Here is a 14704-nt window from a genome sequence, read left to right on the forward strand (position 1 = left end):
CTAAATTTAAGTACTTTAAGCAAACAATAAGTTATTACAGATATCAATATCTTAGTTTTTGTTTATGTTTGAGTAAAATGTGCTTTCTTTTTCTACATCTTTATTGGAGTATAATTGCTTTACAATGGTGTGTTAGTTTCCACTTTACAACAAGGTGAATCAGTTATACATATACATGTGTTCCCATATCTCTTCCCTCTTGTGTCTCCCTCCCTCACACCCTCCGTATCCCACCCCTCGAGGTGGTCACAAAGCACCGAGCTGATCTCCCTGTGCTATGCAGCTGCTTCCCACCAGCTATCTCTTCTACGTTTGGTAGTGTGTATATGTGCATGCCACTCTCTCACTTTGTCACAGCTTACCATTACCCCTCCCCATATCCTCAAGTCCATTCTCTAGTAGGTCTGTATCTTTATTCCTGTCTTACCCATAGGTCCTTCATGACATTGTTATTTTTTCTTAGATTCCATATATATGGGTTAGCATACAGTATTTGTCTTTCTCTTTCTGACTTACTTCACTCTGTATGACAGACTCTAGGTCCATCCTCCTCACTACAAATAACTCAATTTCGTTTCTTTTTATGGTTGAGTAATATTCCATTGTATATATATGCCACATCGTCTTTATCCATTCATCTAATGATGGACATGTAGGTTGCTTCCATCTCCTGGCTATTGTAAATAGAGCTGCAATGAACATTTTGGTACATGACTCTTTTTGAATTATGGTTTTCTCAGGGTATATGCCCAGGAGTGGGTTTGCTGGGTCGTGTGGTAGTTCTATTTGCAGGTTTTTAAGGAACCTCCATACTGTTCTCCATAGTGGCTGTACCAATTCACGTTCCCACCAGCAGTGCAAGAGTGTTCCCTTTTCTCCACACCCTCTCCATCATTTATTGTTTCTAGGTTTTTTGATGATGGCCATTCTGACCGGTGTGAGATGATATCTCATTGTACTTTTGATTTGCATTTCTCTAATGATTAATGATGTTGAGCATTCTTTCATGTGTTTGTTGGCAATCTGTATATCTTCTTTGGAGAAATGTCTGTGTAGGTCTTCTGCCCATTTTTGGATTGGGTTGTTTGTTGTTTTGTCATTGAGCTGCATGAGCTGCTTGTAAATTTGGAGATTACTCCTTTGTCAGTTGCTTCATTTTTGTTTTTATTTCCATTTCTCTAGGAGGGGGGTCAAAAAGGATCTTGCTGTGATTTATGTCACAGAGTGTTCTGCCTATGTTTTCCTCTAAGAGTTTGATAGTTTCTGGCCTTACGTTTAGGTCTTTAATCCATTTTGAGCTTATTTTTGTGTATGGTGTTAGGGAGTGTTCTAATCTCATACTTTTACATGTAGCTATCCAGTTTTCCCAGCACCACTTATTGGAGAGGCTGTCCTTTCTCCACTGTACATTCCTGCCTCCTTTATCAAAGATAAGGTGACCATATGTGTGTGGGTTTATCATTGGGCTTTTTATCCTTCTCCATTGATCTATATTTCTGTTTTTGTGCCCGTACCATACTATCTTGATTGCAGTAGCTTTGCAGTATAGTCTGAAGTCAGGGAGGCTGATTGCTCCAGCTCCGTTTTTCGTTCTCAAGATTGCTTTGGCTATTCGGGGTCTTTTGTGTTTCCATACAAATTGTGAAATTTTTTGTTCTAGTTCTGTGAAAAATGCCAGTGGTAGGTTGATAGGGATTGCATTGAATCTGTAGATTGCTTTGGGTAGTATAGTCATTTTCACAATGTTGATTCTTCCTATCCAAGGACATGGTATATCTCTCCACCTATTTGTATCATCTTTAATTTCTTTCATCAGTGTCTTATAATTTTCTGCATATAGGTCTTTGGTCTCCTTAGGTAGGTTTATTCCTAGATATTTTATTCTTTTTGTTGCAATGGTAAATGGGTGTGTTTCCTTGGTTTCACTTTCAGATTTTTCATCATTAGTGTATAGGAATGCCAGAGATTTCTGTGCATTAATTTTGTATCCTGCTACTTTACCAAATTCATTGATTAGCTCTAGTAGTTTTCTAGTAGCATCTTTAGGATTCTCTATGTATAGTATCATGTCATCTGCAAACAGTGACAGCTTTACTTCTTCTTTTCTGATTTGGATTCCATTTTTTTCCTTTTCTTCTCTGATTGCTGTGGCTAAAACTTCCAAAACTATGTTGAATAAGAGTGGTGAGAGTGGGCAACCTTGTTTTGTTCCTGATGTTAGTGGAAATTCTTTGTTTTTCACCATTGAGGACGATGTTGGCTGTAGGTTTGTCATATATGGCCTTCATTATGTTGAGGAAAGTTCCCTCTATGCCTACTTTCTGCAGGGTTTTTATCATAAATGGGTGTTGAATTTTGTCGAAAGCTTTCTCTGCATCTGTTGAGATGATCATATGGTTTTTCTCCTTCAGTTTGTTAATATGGTGTATCACGTTGTTCAGTTTGCGTATATTGAAGAATCCTTGCATTCCTGGAATAAACCCCAGTTGATCATGGTGTATGATCCTTTTAATGTGCTGTTGGATTCTGTTTGCTAGTATTTTGTTGAGGATTTTTGCATCTATGTTCATCAGTGATAGTGGCCTGTAGTTTTCTTTCTTTGTGACATCCTTGTCTGGTTTTGGTATCAGGGTGACTGTGGCCTCGTAGAATGAGTTTGGGAGTGTTCCTCCCTCTGTTATATTTTGGAAGAGTTTGAGAAGGATAGGTGTTAGCTCGTCTCTAAATGTTTGATAGAATTCACCTGTGAAGCCATCTGGTCCTGGGCTTTTGTTTGTTGTAAAATTTTCAATCACAGTCTCAATTTCAGTGCTTGTGATTGGTCTGTTCATATTTTCTATTTCTTCCTGATTCAGTCTTGGCAGGTTGTGTGTGCATTTCTAAAAATTTGTCCGTTTCTTCCAGGTTGTACATTTTATTGGCATAGAGTTGCATGTAGTAATCTCTCATGATCTTTTGTATTTCTGCAGTGTCAGTTGTTACTTCTCCTTTTTCATTTCTAATTCTATTGATTTGAGTCTTCTCCCTTTTTTTCTTGATGAGTCTGGCTAATGGTTTATCAATTTTGTTTATCTTCTCCAGGAACCAGCGTTTACTTTTATAGTTCTTTGCTGTCGTTTCCTTCATTGCTTATTCATTTATTTCTGATCTGATCGTTATGATTTCTTTCCTTCTGCTAACTTTGGGATTTTTTTGTTCCTCTTTCTCTAATTGCTTTATGTGCAAGGTTAGGTTGTTTATATGAGGTGTTTCCTGTTTCTTAAGGTAGGATTTTATTGCTATAAACTTCCCTCTTAGAACTGCTTTTGCTGCATCCCATAGGTTTTGGGTCGTCGTGTCTCCATTGTCATTTGTTTCTGGGTACTTTTTGATTTCCTCTTTGATTTCTTCAGTGATCTCTTGGTTATTAAGTAGTCTGTTGTTTAGCCTCCATGTGTTTGTATTTTTTACAGATCTTTTCCTGTAATTGGTATCTAGTCTTATAGCGTTGTGGTCAGAAAAGATTCTTGATACAATTTCAATTTTCTTAAATTTACCAAGGCTTGATTTGTGACCCAAGATATGATCTATCCTGGAGAATGTTCCATGAACACCTGAGAAAAATGTGTATTCTGTTGTTTTTGGATGGAATGTCCTATAAATACCAATTAAGTCCATCTTGTTTAATGTATCATTTAAAGCTTGTGTTTCCTTATTTATTTTCATTTTGGATGATCTGTCCATTGGTGAAAGTGAGGTGTTAAAGTCCCCTACTATGAATGTGTTACTGTTGATTTCCCCTTTTATGGTTGTTAGTATTTGCCTTATGTATTGAGGTGCTCCTATGTTGGGTGAATAAATATTTACTATTGTTATATCTTCTTCTTGGATCGATCCCTTGATCATATGTAGTGTCCTTCTTTGTCTCTTGTAATAGTCTGTATTTTAAAGTCTATTGTGTCTGATATGAGAATTGCTACTCCGGCTTTCTTTTGGTTTCCATTTGCATGGAATATCTTTTTCCATCTCCTCACTTTCAGTCTGTGTGTGTCCCTAGGTCTGAAGTGGGTCTCTTGTAGACAGCAAGTGTTTTTGTATCCATTCAGCCAATCTGTGTCTTTTGGTGGGAGCATTTAATCCATTTACATTTAAGGGAATTATCGATATGTATGTTCCTATTCCCATTTTCTTAATTGTTTTGGGTTCGTTATTGTGGGTCTTTTCCTTCTCTTGTGTTTTTTGCCTAGAGAAGTTCCTTTAGCATTTGTTGTAAAGCTGGTTTGGTGGTGCTGAACTCTCTCAGCTTTAGCTTGTCTGTAAAGGTTTTAATTTCTCCATCAAATCTGAATGAGATCCTTGCTGGGTAGAGTAATCTTGGTTGCAGCTTTTTCTCCTTCATCACTTTAAATATGTCCTGCCCGTCCCTTCTGGCTTGCAGAGTTTCTGTTGAAAGATCAGCTGTTAACCTTATGGGGATTCCCTTGTGTGTTATTTGTTGTTTTTCCCTTGCTGCTTTTAATATGTTTTCTTTATATTTAATTTTTGACAGTTTGATTAATATGTGTCTCGGCATGTTTCTCCTTGGATTTATCCTGTATGGGACTCTCTGTGCTTCCTGGACTTGATTGACTATTTCCTTTCCCATATTAGGTACGTTTTCAACTATAATCTCTTCAAATATTTTCTCAGTCCCTTTCTTTTTCTCTTCATCTTCTGGGACCCCTATACTTCAAATGTCGGTGCATTTAATGTTGTCCCAGAGGTCTCTGAGACTGTCCTCAGTTCTTTTCATTCTTTTTTCTTTATTCTGATCTGCAGTAGTTATTTCCACTATTTACTCTTCCAGGTCACTTATCCATTCTTCTGCCTCAGTTATTCTGCTATTGATCCCATCTAGAGTATTTTTAATTTCATTTATTGTGTTGTTCATCATTGCTTGTTTCCTCTTTAGTTCTTCTAGGTCCTTGCTAAATGTTTCTTGCATTTTCTCTATTCTATTTCCAAGATTTTGGATCATCTTTACTATCATTATTCTGAATTCTTTTTCAGGTAGACTGCCTATTTCCTCTTCATTTGTTAGGTCTGGTGGGTTTTTATCTTGCTCCTTCATCTGCCTTGTGTTTTTCTGTCTTCTCATTTTGCTTATCTTACTGTGTTTGGGGTCTCCTTTTTGCAGGCTGCAGGTTCGTAGTTCCCATTGTTTTTGGTGTCTGTCCCCAGTGGCTAAAGTTGGTTCAGTGGGTTGTGTAGCCTTCCTGGTGGAGGGGACTAGTGCCTGTGTTCTGGTGGATGAGGCTGGATCTTGTCTTTCTGGTGGGCAGGTCCATGTCTGGTGGTGTGTTTTGGGGTGTCTGTGGCCTTTTTATGATTTTAGGCAGCCTCTCTGCTAATGGGTGGGGTTGTGTTCCTGTTTTGCTAGTTGTTTGGAATAGGGTTTCCAGCACTGTAGCTTGCTGGTCATTAAGTGAAGCTGGGTGTTGGTGTTGAGATGGAGATCTCTGGGAAATTTTCGCCATTTGATATTATGTGGAGCTGGGGGGTCTCTTGTGGACCAGTGTCCTGAAGTTGGCTCTCCCACCTCAGAGGCACAGCACTGACTCCTTGCTGCAGCACCAAGAACCTTTCATCCACACGGCTCAGAATAAAAGGGAGAAAAAGTAGAAAGAAGGAAAAAGAAAGAAAGAAAGAAGAGAAAATAAAATAATGTAAGATAAAATAAAATAAAGTTATAAAAATAAAAAATAATTATTAAGAAAAAAAATTTTTTTAAGTTAAAAAAAAGGGACGGACAGAACGCTAGGACAAAAGGTGAAAGCAATGCTGTACAGACAAAATCTCACACAGAAGCATACACATACACACTCACAAAAAGAGGAAAAGGGGAAAAAATAATAAATCTTGCTCTCAACGTCCACCTCCTCAATTTGGGATGATTCGTTGTCTATTCATGTATTCCACAGATGCAGGGTACATCAAGTTGATTGTGGAGATTTAATCCGCTGCTTCTGAGGCTGCTGGGAGAGATTTCCCGTTCTCTTCTTTGTTCGCACAGCTCCCGGGGCTCAGCTTTGGATCTGGACCCGCCTTTGCATGTAGGTCGCCGGAGGGCGTGTGTTCTCCGCTCAGACAGGACGGGGTTAAAGGAGCCACTGATTCCGGGGCTCTGGCTCACTCAGGCCGGGGGAAGGGAGGGATGTGGATGCGGGAGGAGCCTGTGGTGGCAGAGGCCGGTGTAACGTTGCACCAGCCTGAGGTGTGCCATGTGTTCTCCCGGGGAAGTTGTCCCTGGATCCCGGGACCCTGACAGTGGCGGGCTGCAGAGGCTCCCCGGAAGGGGGTGTGGATAGTAACCTGTGCTCGCACACAGGCTTCTTGGTGGCGGCAGCAGCAGCCTTAGCGTCTCATGCCCGTCTCTGGGGCCCGCGCTGTTAGCCCCGGCTCGCGCCCGTCTCTGGAGCTCCTTTAAGCAGCGCTCTTAATCCCCTCTCCTCTCGCACCCGGAAACAGAGAGGGAAGGAAAAGTCTCTTGCCTCTTCGGCAGCTCCAGACCTTTTCCCGGACTCCCTCCCGGCTAGCCGTGGTGCACTAACCCCCTGCAGGCTGTGTTCACACCGCCAGTCCTCTCCTCAATGTCTTATTATGAAGAAGAAATAACAGTAAAGAATAAAACTTAATCTAATATTAGCAAGTAAAATAAATTTTATTATGTAAGAAGCTGTACTACTGAGAAAACCATGTGTGCAAAACACAAATTTTATGTGCTCTAAATGGCTACATGTGAGAGGAGAGTGGGGAATAACTACACTTTTTTTATGAAGCTCTTGAATAGAATGTCCTGAGTAACCTGAACTTTTATGTATTCAATTCATGTCCTACTTAATTTGTTAGTCCCTCCTTTGCTTCAGGTGAATAAAACTACAGTTGACCCTTGAACAGAACAAGTTTGAACTTTGTGGGTCCACTTTGACACAGAATTTTTTCCGTAGATACTACAGTACTACCTGCTCCACAACGTGTAGTTGGTTGGATCCACAGATGCAGAACTACAGATAAGGAGGGCTGACTGTATAGTTATATGTGGATTTTCCACTGCCTGCAGGGTCCATAACCCCTCCGTGTTGTTCAAGGGTCAACTTGTGTTTGTAATTTTGTAGTATGAAGCATAAGGTTAAAGTATAATTATAATAGCAATACTTAACTTATGGTGACAGGGCACTGAAGCATAATAAATGAACACGAGTAAGTAGTTCCCCCATATTCGCGGGTGTGGAGGATACCTTCTAAGACCCTCATTGGGTGCCTGAACCCAGAGATAGCACCAAACCCTAAGTAGTCCCCCTGTAGCCAAGATTTTGCTTTCTACAGGTTTAGTTACCTTCACTTGACCACTTTTGACCATGGGTAAGTGAAACTGTGGAAAGCAAAGCCATTGATAAAGGAGGACTACACTACACATGTGAAATATCTTGCCTATTCTTAGAGAAAAAAAAGGAAACATATCAAGGTAACAAAAGTATGTCGGCCAATAGAAAATGTGAAAAATTAGATAAACTCAATCTTTTTCTGTTGAAAATATCAGTACACATATGCAGGAATGTTAGAGTAACTCTTGTACCTTTGCTTATGCATCATCCAGACAGTGTCAGACTAGGAACTGTCTAACCATGCAATTCAACCCAAAAAATTATTGACACTTTTGTTTTCTGATGAACTTGACTCAACAGCAGTGGGCTGTGTACACTATCTCACTTCAGTTTTAAATTCAAAGCAGACAGAGCCTAGGCAGTACCCAGGTCTGCCCATGACTTCACATCTCTGGGCTCAGGGTCCTTGGAAGTCATAATAATGAGTTTTCAGGTTTAGAGAGACATTGAATAACCTGTTGCCCCCTGGGTCATCCAGTGGACTTTCTTGGGACTCTTTGCCCCTTGCAGAAACTCTTTCCTGTAGTCCGTGGGGCTGCTTGAATAAAGGAGAATGATTCTGGGAAAGGTCAGGTAGATTCTTAACTAGGTGATGGCATAGATCTGGAAAGGGGCAAATAATACACACCTCTATCCATCTCAGAAACCATGGACTTGTAATGTTTAACTCATTTTATATTCCATCTGTCAGAATTGCAAATAACCTTAGTATTGAATAATTTTTAGTGGTGTTTATATAGAAAATACAATATCTTTCGGAAAGAGATGATTTTATCTTTGAGTTGTATTTTTTAATAGATTCATGATGTTATAGAAACAAAACTAGAATTTGACCCTCGGGATTTCGTGTCCCAATTTTTTAACGAATTGCAGTCCATTTGTTTCTACAGAGATTCTCCTCAAGTTTCCTAAACATGGGATAGGATAGTGTTCGTTGGGAGTGGGGAGACCAAGTTAGGAATCAGGGTCTTGGGGTTCCCACCACTGCTGCCACTGCTGTGATCAAAGTCACTCTGCCTGGTCTTCCATGTAAGAAGTTGAGTGAAGAACCAGTTCAGCTGCCTAAATTAAAAACTGGGGATCTCATCTTAGCATCTTATTTTACACATGAGGAAACTGAGGAATAGAGCTATTAAGTGACTTGCCCAAGGTCAGCTGGCAAGAGACAAGTGAGTAGCCCATCACGCTTCAGTTTATTCTCCAGTCTCTCAGTTACAGCAGGCTCGATCCCTGTATTTTGATGACTACCTTAAGTATAACTTGCAGATTTTGAACTGGGGAATGGTCTATGAAATGGGCATTCAGTAAAATATTACTTGATAAGCTCCCCTGAATATGATCACTTGTATACAGTACAGAACACCTGGGTGACATTCTCTACTCAGCAATTACAATGATCGTTTAAAAGATGATGTTTCAGGGCTTCCCTGGTGGCGCAGGGGTTGAGAGTCTGCCTGCCGATGCAGGGGACACGGGTTCGTGCCCCGGTCCGGGAAGATCCCACAGGCCGTGGAGCGGCTGGGCCCGTGAGCCATGGCCACTGAGCCTGCGCGTCCGGAGCCTGTGCTCCGCAATGGGAGAGGACACAACAGTGAGGGGCCCGCGTACTGCAAAAATAAAAAAACAAAAACAAAAAGGATGATGCTTCACAAAAATTTTAAGGTGCTGTACAATTATCCTTTGCAAAGGAGATTGTACTTGTGAATATCTAGTCATTATTATCAGGTTTAAATAAGTTGTTCCACTGCATTATGACAATCCTGGCCAAAGCCATAGGAGGTAGCATATATTCTTCCCCCTTCACCCCCAAGCAATTAATAAAAAGCCAACTCTACTTGCTCAGGGACACATAAAATTCCACAGGAAAAATAAATCACTTGTTTAGGCTTGTGTGTTTTGTTTACATTGGGAAAAAAAACATGTGACACTCATGACTATTCAAGCTTCTTAGCCATGAGGACCTCAGTGTGAATCAGTTTGCTCATCCTGATTTCCAGTGGAAGTATCCTAGCTATAAGGCATTGGTAAAGGGAGATCCTAAAGGATGAAAAATAAAGAAATTGCCATGAAAAAATTTTATTACATCTTTTTCCATTTGGGGGAAAAGTCTTATTTTCTTAACATTAGTCTTAACACTATTTTCTTAGCTATGCAATTAATATTTTAAAAAAACGAAATGTTTCCTCAAGTGGAAAGAACTACTAATAAAATCATCAGAGTGGTACTTCAACCACAACAAAGCTATGGAGGGAAAATCTGAGACCATAACAAAGTATAATTATTATTCTACTTACAAGGTTGAGAAAAATATTGCGTGTGCCTCTTTTTTGTCTGTAGCCTCCATTCTGTTGGCATTTTTGTTTTCCTTGGCCAGGGGCATTTTGAAGTAGGGAATATTTGTTTATAAGCTACAAAGCACATTCTGTTTATTGATGTCAGGTCAACCCCATTATAAAAAATGCGATTGCAACCAAAATAGCTCAAGTGAGTATGTTTTCAATATTTGAATAATAAAGTCTTATTAACTTTGTTACACAATAGGATCTACTTATTCCACTAAGAGTTTTCTTCCAAAGATAAGACTGACTAAGTGACATACATACTGACACAATCTAGTTGCTTTTAACAGAACTGGCATGAGTCAGTTGCCCATGACAAAATGAACAATATTGCCCTTGAATATGTTAAAATATATATATGTGAGACCAGCAAGAAAGCAATGCCTATCACAGAAACTAGACATCCTCTACATATTTTCTTTAAAGTCTTTTCACCTTTAGACTACCTAAAAATCAGTTATTAAAAAAAGAAATTGACTAAATTTTGTTTCTTTTTATGGCTGAGTAATATTCCATTGTATATATGTGCCACATCTTCTTTATCCATTCATCTGTTGATGGACATACATATGGAATCTAAGAAAAAAAAAAAAGGTCATGAAGAACCTAGGGGTAAGACGGGAATAAAGACACAGACCTACTAGAGCATGGACTTCCTTGAGGATATGGGGAGGGGTAGGGGGAGGTTGTGACGAGGTGAGAGAGTGGCATGGACATATATACACTACCAAGCATAAAGTGGATAGCTAGTGGGAAGCAGCCACATAGCACAGGGAGATCAGCTCGGTGCTTTGTGACCACCTAGAGGGGTGGGATAAGGAGGGTGGGAGGGAGGAAGACGCAAGAGGGAAGAGATATGGGAACGTGTATATGTATAACTGATTCACTTTGTTATAAAGCAGAAACTAACACACCATTGTAAAGCAATTATACTCCAATAAAGATGTTAAAAAAAATTGAAAATGAAGTACTCTTCTTTAAAATATTTCAATGTTTTCAACACCGTATATAAGAAAGAATGCAGGCATGAACTCAATATTGATGAAAGTGGAATTTTCTTTTAATAATGATTATAATTTTGATGTTATTAGGGAGTAGTCTAGTGCTAATTTTCTGGCAATGTATTTTCCCAATTTACTCATGCTTTTTTGTTTTAACAGATAGCTTACAATTGATTACAAGAATTGATTCCTCTGAGACTCATCAGATCATTTCCTGTAAAATCCGCATCTCTCTATTTGTGAAAAAGGTAAAGAAAATATCTGTCACCAAACTTGCTTAGCATTTAGATGTGATAGACATCAGTCCACCCACATTCAGTTTGCAGGAGAACTCCAGTTAGGGTGCAGATGGTTGTGTTGGGGTGGAGAAGCCAGATAGACGGTGAAGATGCCCGTAAGTGTCCCAGGCTGATGCAAGGTAAGCAGAGGGCAAGAGTACAGTAGGCATATTCTCCTTAGATAAGATTTCAGAATGTTAATCATCCATAGAAAGAAAATTTTAAAGAGGAGAACTTTGAAGAACTGCTGTATGTGACATTATTTATTACTTCTACCACTGGTAGGTAGGTCAAATCAAGAAAGGACAAGACATAGAAAGTTTTATTTTTTTTTAAAAAAAAACCATCTGTTTATAACTGGCAAAATGATCTGTTTCAGTTGTGTGTTTTCCTTGTACTTTGATCTTTTTGTATCATACTTATGCTTATGTTTTATGATCTCCTTCTAATGATAGAACCAGACCTCTTGGAAACCACCTTCATCAGACTTGGAAGTTTGAAAGAAGCGGGTGCTAAACCTTAGTTTTTTCCCTGAACCATAAAAATGGGCTGCGATCGAAACTGTGGGCTCATCGCTGGTGCTGTCATTGGTGCAGTCCTGGCTGTGTTTGGAGGTATTCTAATGCCAGTTGGAGACATGCTTATTGAGAAGAAAATTAAAAAGGTACAAGTAATTTCAAGACTATTTCTTGCTGTCCTGATTCATTCTATCTTCCATCCCTTTTTGGCTTAGGGTGGCTGTTTGATATTTCATTGTAACTGGCAATAATGTGTCTCCAACACAAACGTGATTGTGAACTACTGAAACTCTACATGATAGAGAAGTGGTCACAGTATGATGTATATTCTACCATTCATATTCTATATGAATGCACTGTCATCTTAGGTCTAAATATTTAATTTCTGATAAAAAACTATTATAGGTATGTAGGTAAGTAGAAATAATTACATTTAATTATGTCAACAGAGTATGCTGATAAGCTTTTTAATGAGAAATGAGTGTTATTTTGTGAGGGTACATTTATAAAATAGGTGCAGTTTGATTAATGTTGAGAAAAGTAAAATCATATTTAATATATATATAACTTAAACAAAATTGTTTAAATTGTTTAAAATTGATGTAGGAATATTTGGTAAAACTGGTAAAAATTATTTCTGTTTGGTAAACTGCTCTATATGATATGTGTAATAATATATGATTGTCTTATGAACATTTCTTATTGATGAAGTTTGATAATTGACTTTTAGAAGGTACTTCGAGAAATGTAATTTAGAACATATCCTAGTATATATGTAACAAGTTGACTATAGTTTTAACAAAACTAAAAATAAAAGTGCCTAAAATATATTTAATCACCTATGTGTTAAGTCACTAAAAATAAAGTGACTTAATATATAGGCTTTGTACAACAAACTAGAGTTTATCTCCCACCCTAGTTCCTTCTAATTCAGTTTCATACTCACCAACTTTAATTGATAAAGAGAAGGAAGACTAGAATAAAGAAAAGTAGATCTGCTGAAGTCCTAAACCAGGGATGGCAAATTCAAATGGCTTCAGGGGTTTGGAGACAAGGTTTAAAAAAAAAAGGGGGGGGGGAACTACCAAGAACAAGGTAAAAACAAGACAAGGACTATTGTGAATTTAAAAGTGTGTGCTCTTCCCGAAGGCATGTATGTTCATTTTTAAAATACAATGCTACACTGCTTTTACACAAAGAGAAGATGGAGACAGTGAAGCAAAACCATGAAAAAGTATGTGGAGCTAGTTGATGAGCAATTAGCATGCAACATTTGTGGATATTTTGTTGGTTCCTCTGATTGTGTAAAAAAAAATCTGTTGTACATATGTTTGGAAATATATACCCTTTTTGTAAAATCTTACAAGGTGAAGCACGTTAGGCTTTTTTTTTTTACCATTGATGAAAAATAAAGTACATATGTGAAAGAAAAAAAAAAAGATGACATTTTGATATTCTCATTAAAAGGTTTGGGACTTCCCTGGTGGCGCAGTGGTTGAGAGTCCACCTGCCAATGCAGGGGACACGGGTTCGTGCCCCGGTCTGGGAAGATCCCACATGCCGTGGAGCGGCTGGGCCCGTGAGCCATGGCCGCTGAGCCTGCGCGTCCGGAGCCCACGCTCCGCAACGGGAGAGGCCACAACAGTGAGAGGCCTGCATACTGCAAAAAAAAAAAAAAAAAAAAAAGTTTGATTCTTTTGGTTTGTTTTTTTTGTTTTTTTTTTACTATTTCAATGCTATCGACAAAATGAGTTTGTGTATAAATACATTGAAAATCTAAGAAAACTGAAAAACAAATATAAAGTGAAATGGAGCTATGAGGGCAGTCTTGCTGACAAAATTTCTTTCATTCACTGTATATTAGGTATCCTGTATTTGTGGCAACTTATACAAAGTTATGTGATGCATCATATCATATATAGTGAGGCTGAATAGAAGCCTAGTTCATTGTATGAACATGGAAAGTAAACACTGAAAGATTAATTTCCAAATTATTCTCTCGAATATCTCAAATTCAGTTGTTCTCTATTCCTTTACCTCTTAATCAAAATTATAAAGTATTATTTCATTCACTAAAAATAAATAAATAAATAAAATACAGTGCTAGCCAAATAAAACATATCTGAATGCTGGCCTCAGCTCTCAGCCTGATTCAGATGTCAGCGGTCTAGACATTAGTAAGCACAGTGCACATGGAGAACAACAAGAACTGAATCTGAAAATGGGCTAGACTACCAACTCATACTGCAGTTTCTGTTCCTGCTAAGACCTTGATCTGTCTCATCCATTCATCCATGTTTAACATCTTACTCTTACTAGGAGTATAAACATATACAATTATATTTCACTAAAGCACTGACCTAATTGACAAATAAATATGAAGATTTAATTTCAAATCTAGTTACCCAGGACAAGAAGTTACTATTTTCCAGTGTTTTTTTGGTTTAGCTAAAATGCTTAGTCTTTAAATTTAAAAACTTTTCTCACTGTACCATTATAGCTCTTGTCTTAGTATAACAGATTTTTAAAAAATAGGACATTTTTAAGTACAGTTTCTATAGTTGCATGCTATATTTGCTTAATAACAGTATAGTCATTTCTATCCTTTCTCTTGCTAACAGACTGCAACAGACTGCAAAATTTTCAACCTCATGCATTTAACTGAAAACATACATTAAATTCCATCTCCTTCCTTGGAATTCCCAGTTTTCTTGGTATTATTATTATTATATTTTATATATTTATTTATTTTTGGCTGTATTGGGTCTTTGTTGCTGCACGCGGGCTTATTCTATCTGTGGTGAGCAGGGGCTACGCTTCGTTGCGGTGCACGGGCTTCTCATTGCGGTGGCTTCTCTTGTTGTGGAGCACGGGCTCTAGGCGCATGGGCTTCAGTAGTTGTGGCTCGCAGGCTCAGTAGTTGGGCGCACGGGTTTAGTTGCTCTGCGGCATGTGGGATCTTCCTGGACCAGGGCTCGAACCCATGTCCCCTACATTGGCAGGTGGATTCTTAACCACTGTGCCACCAGGGAAGCCCTATTTTTAATACAGTTCAATAGAGACAGACAGGTGATGGTGAGGTGGGGAGGATCTAATAGTGCGAGAGGGAATTGCCATTGTTAACACCCTTTCTGCTCTATAAACTTGCTTCTCTTCTGTATATTC

The 14704-nt window shown here is 38.6% G+C and overlaps 1 protein-coding gene across 2 annotated transcripts in view; it reads left to right on the forward strand.

Moving 5' to 3' along the window:
* Positions 1 to 14704, forward strand: part of LOC136128251 (platelet glycoprotein 4) — a 58882-nt gene that overhangs the window by 15943 nt on the left and 28235 nt on the right. The window contains exons 3-4 of one of the 2 annotated variants that reach the window (XM_065884035.1): positions 10907 to 10991; positions 11477 to 11685. In XM_065884035.1, the coding sequence (XP_065740107.1) occupies positions 11566 to 11685 (120 nt within the window). In that variant the 5' untranslated portion in view covers positions 10907 to 10991; positions 11477 to 11565. Of the gene's footprint in view, positions 1 to 10902; positions 10992 to 11476; positions 11686 to 14704 lie in introns of both variants that reach the window. The other variant, XM_065884036.1, reaches the window with a different exon arrangement.

Source organism: Phocoena phocoena, chromosome 9 (assembly GCF_963924675.1).
Source record: "Phocoena phocoena chromosome 9, mPhoPho1.1, whole genome shotgun sequence".
NCBI classification, from domain to species: Eukaryota; Metazoa; Chordata; class Mammalia; order Artiodactyla; family Phocoenidae; genus Phocoena; species Phocoena phocoena.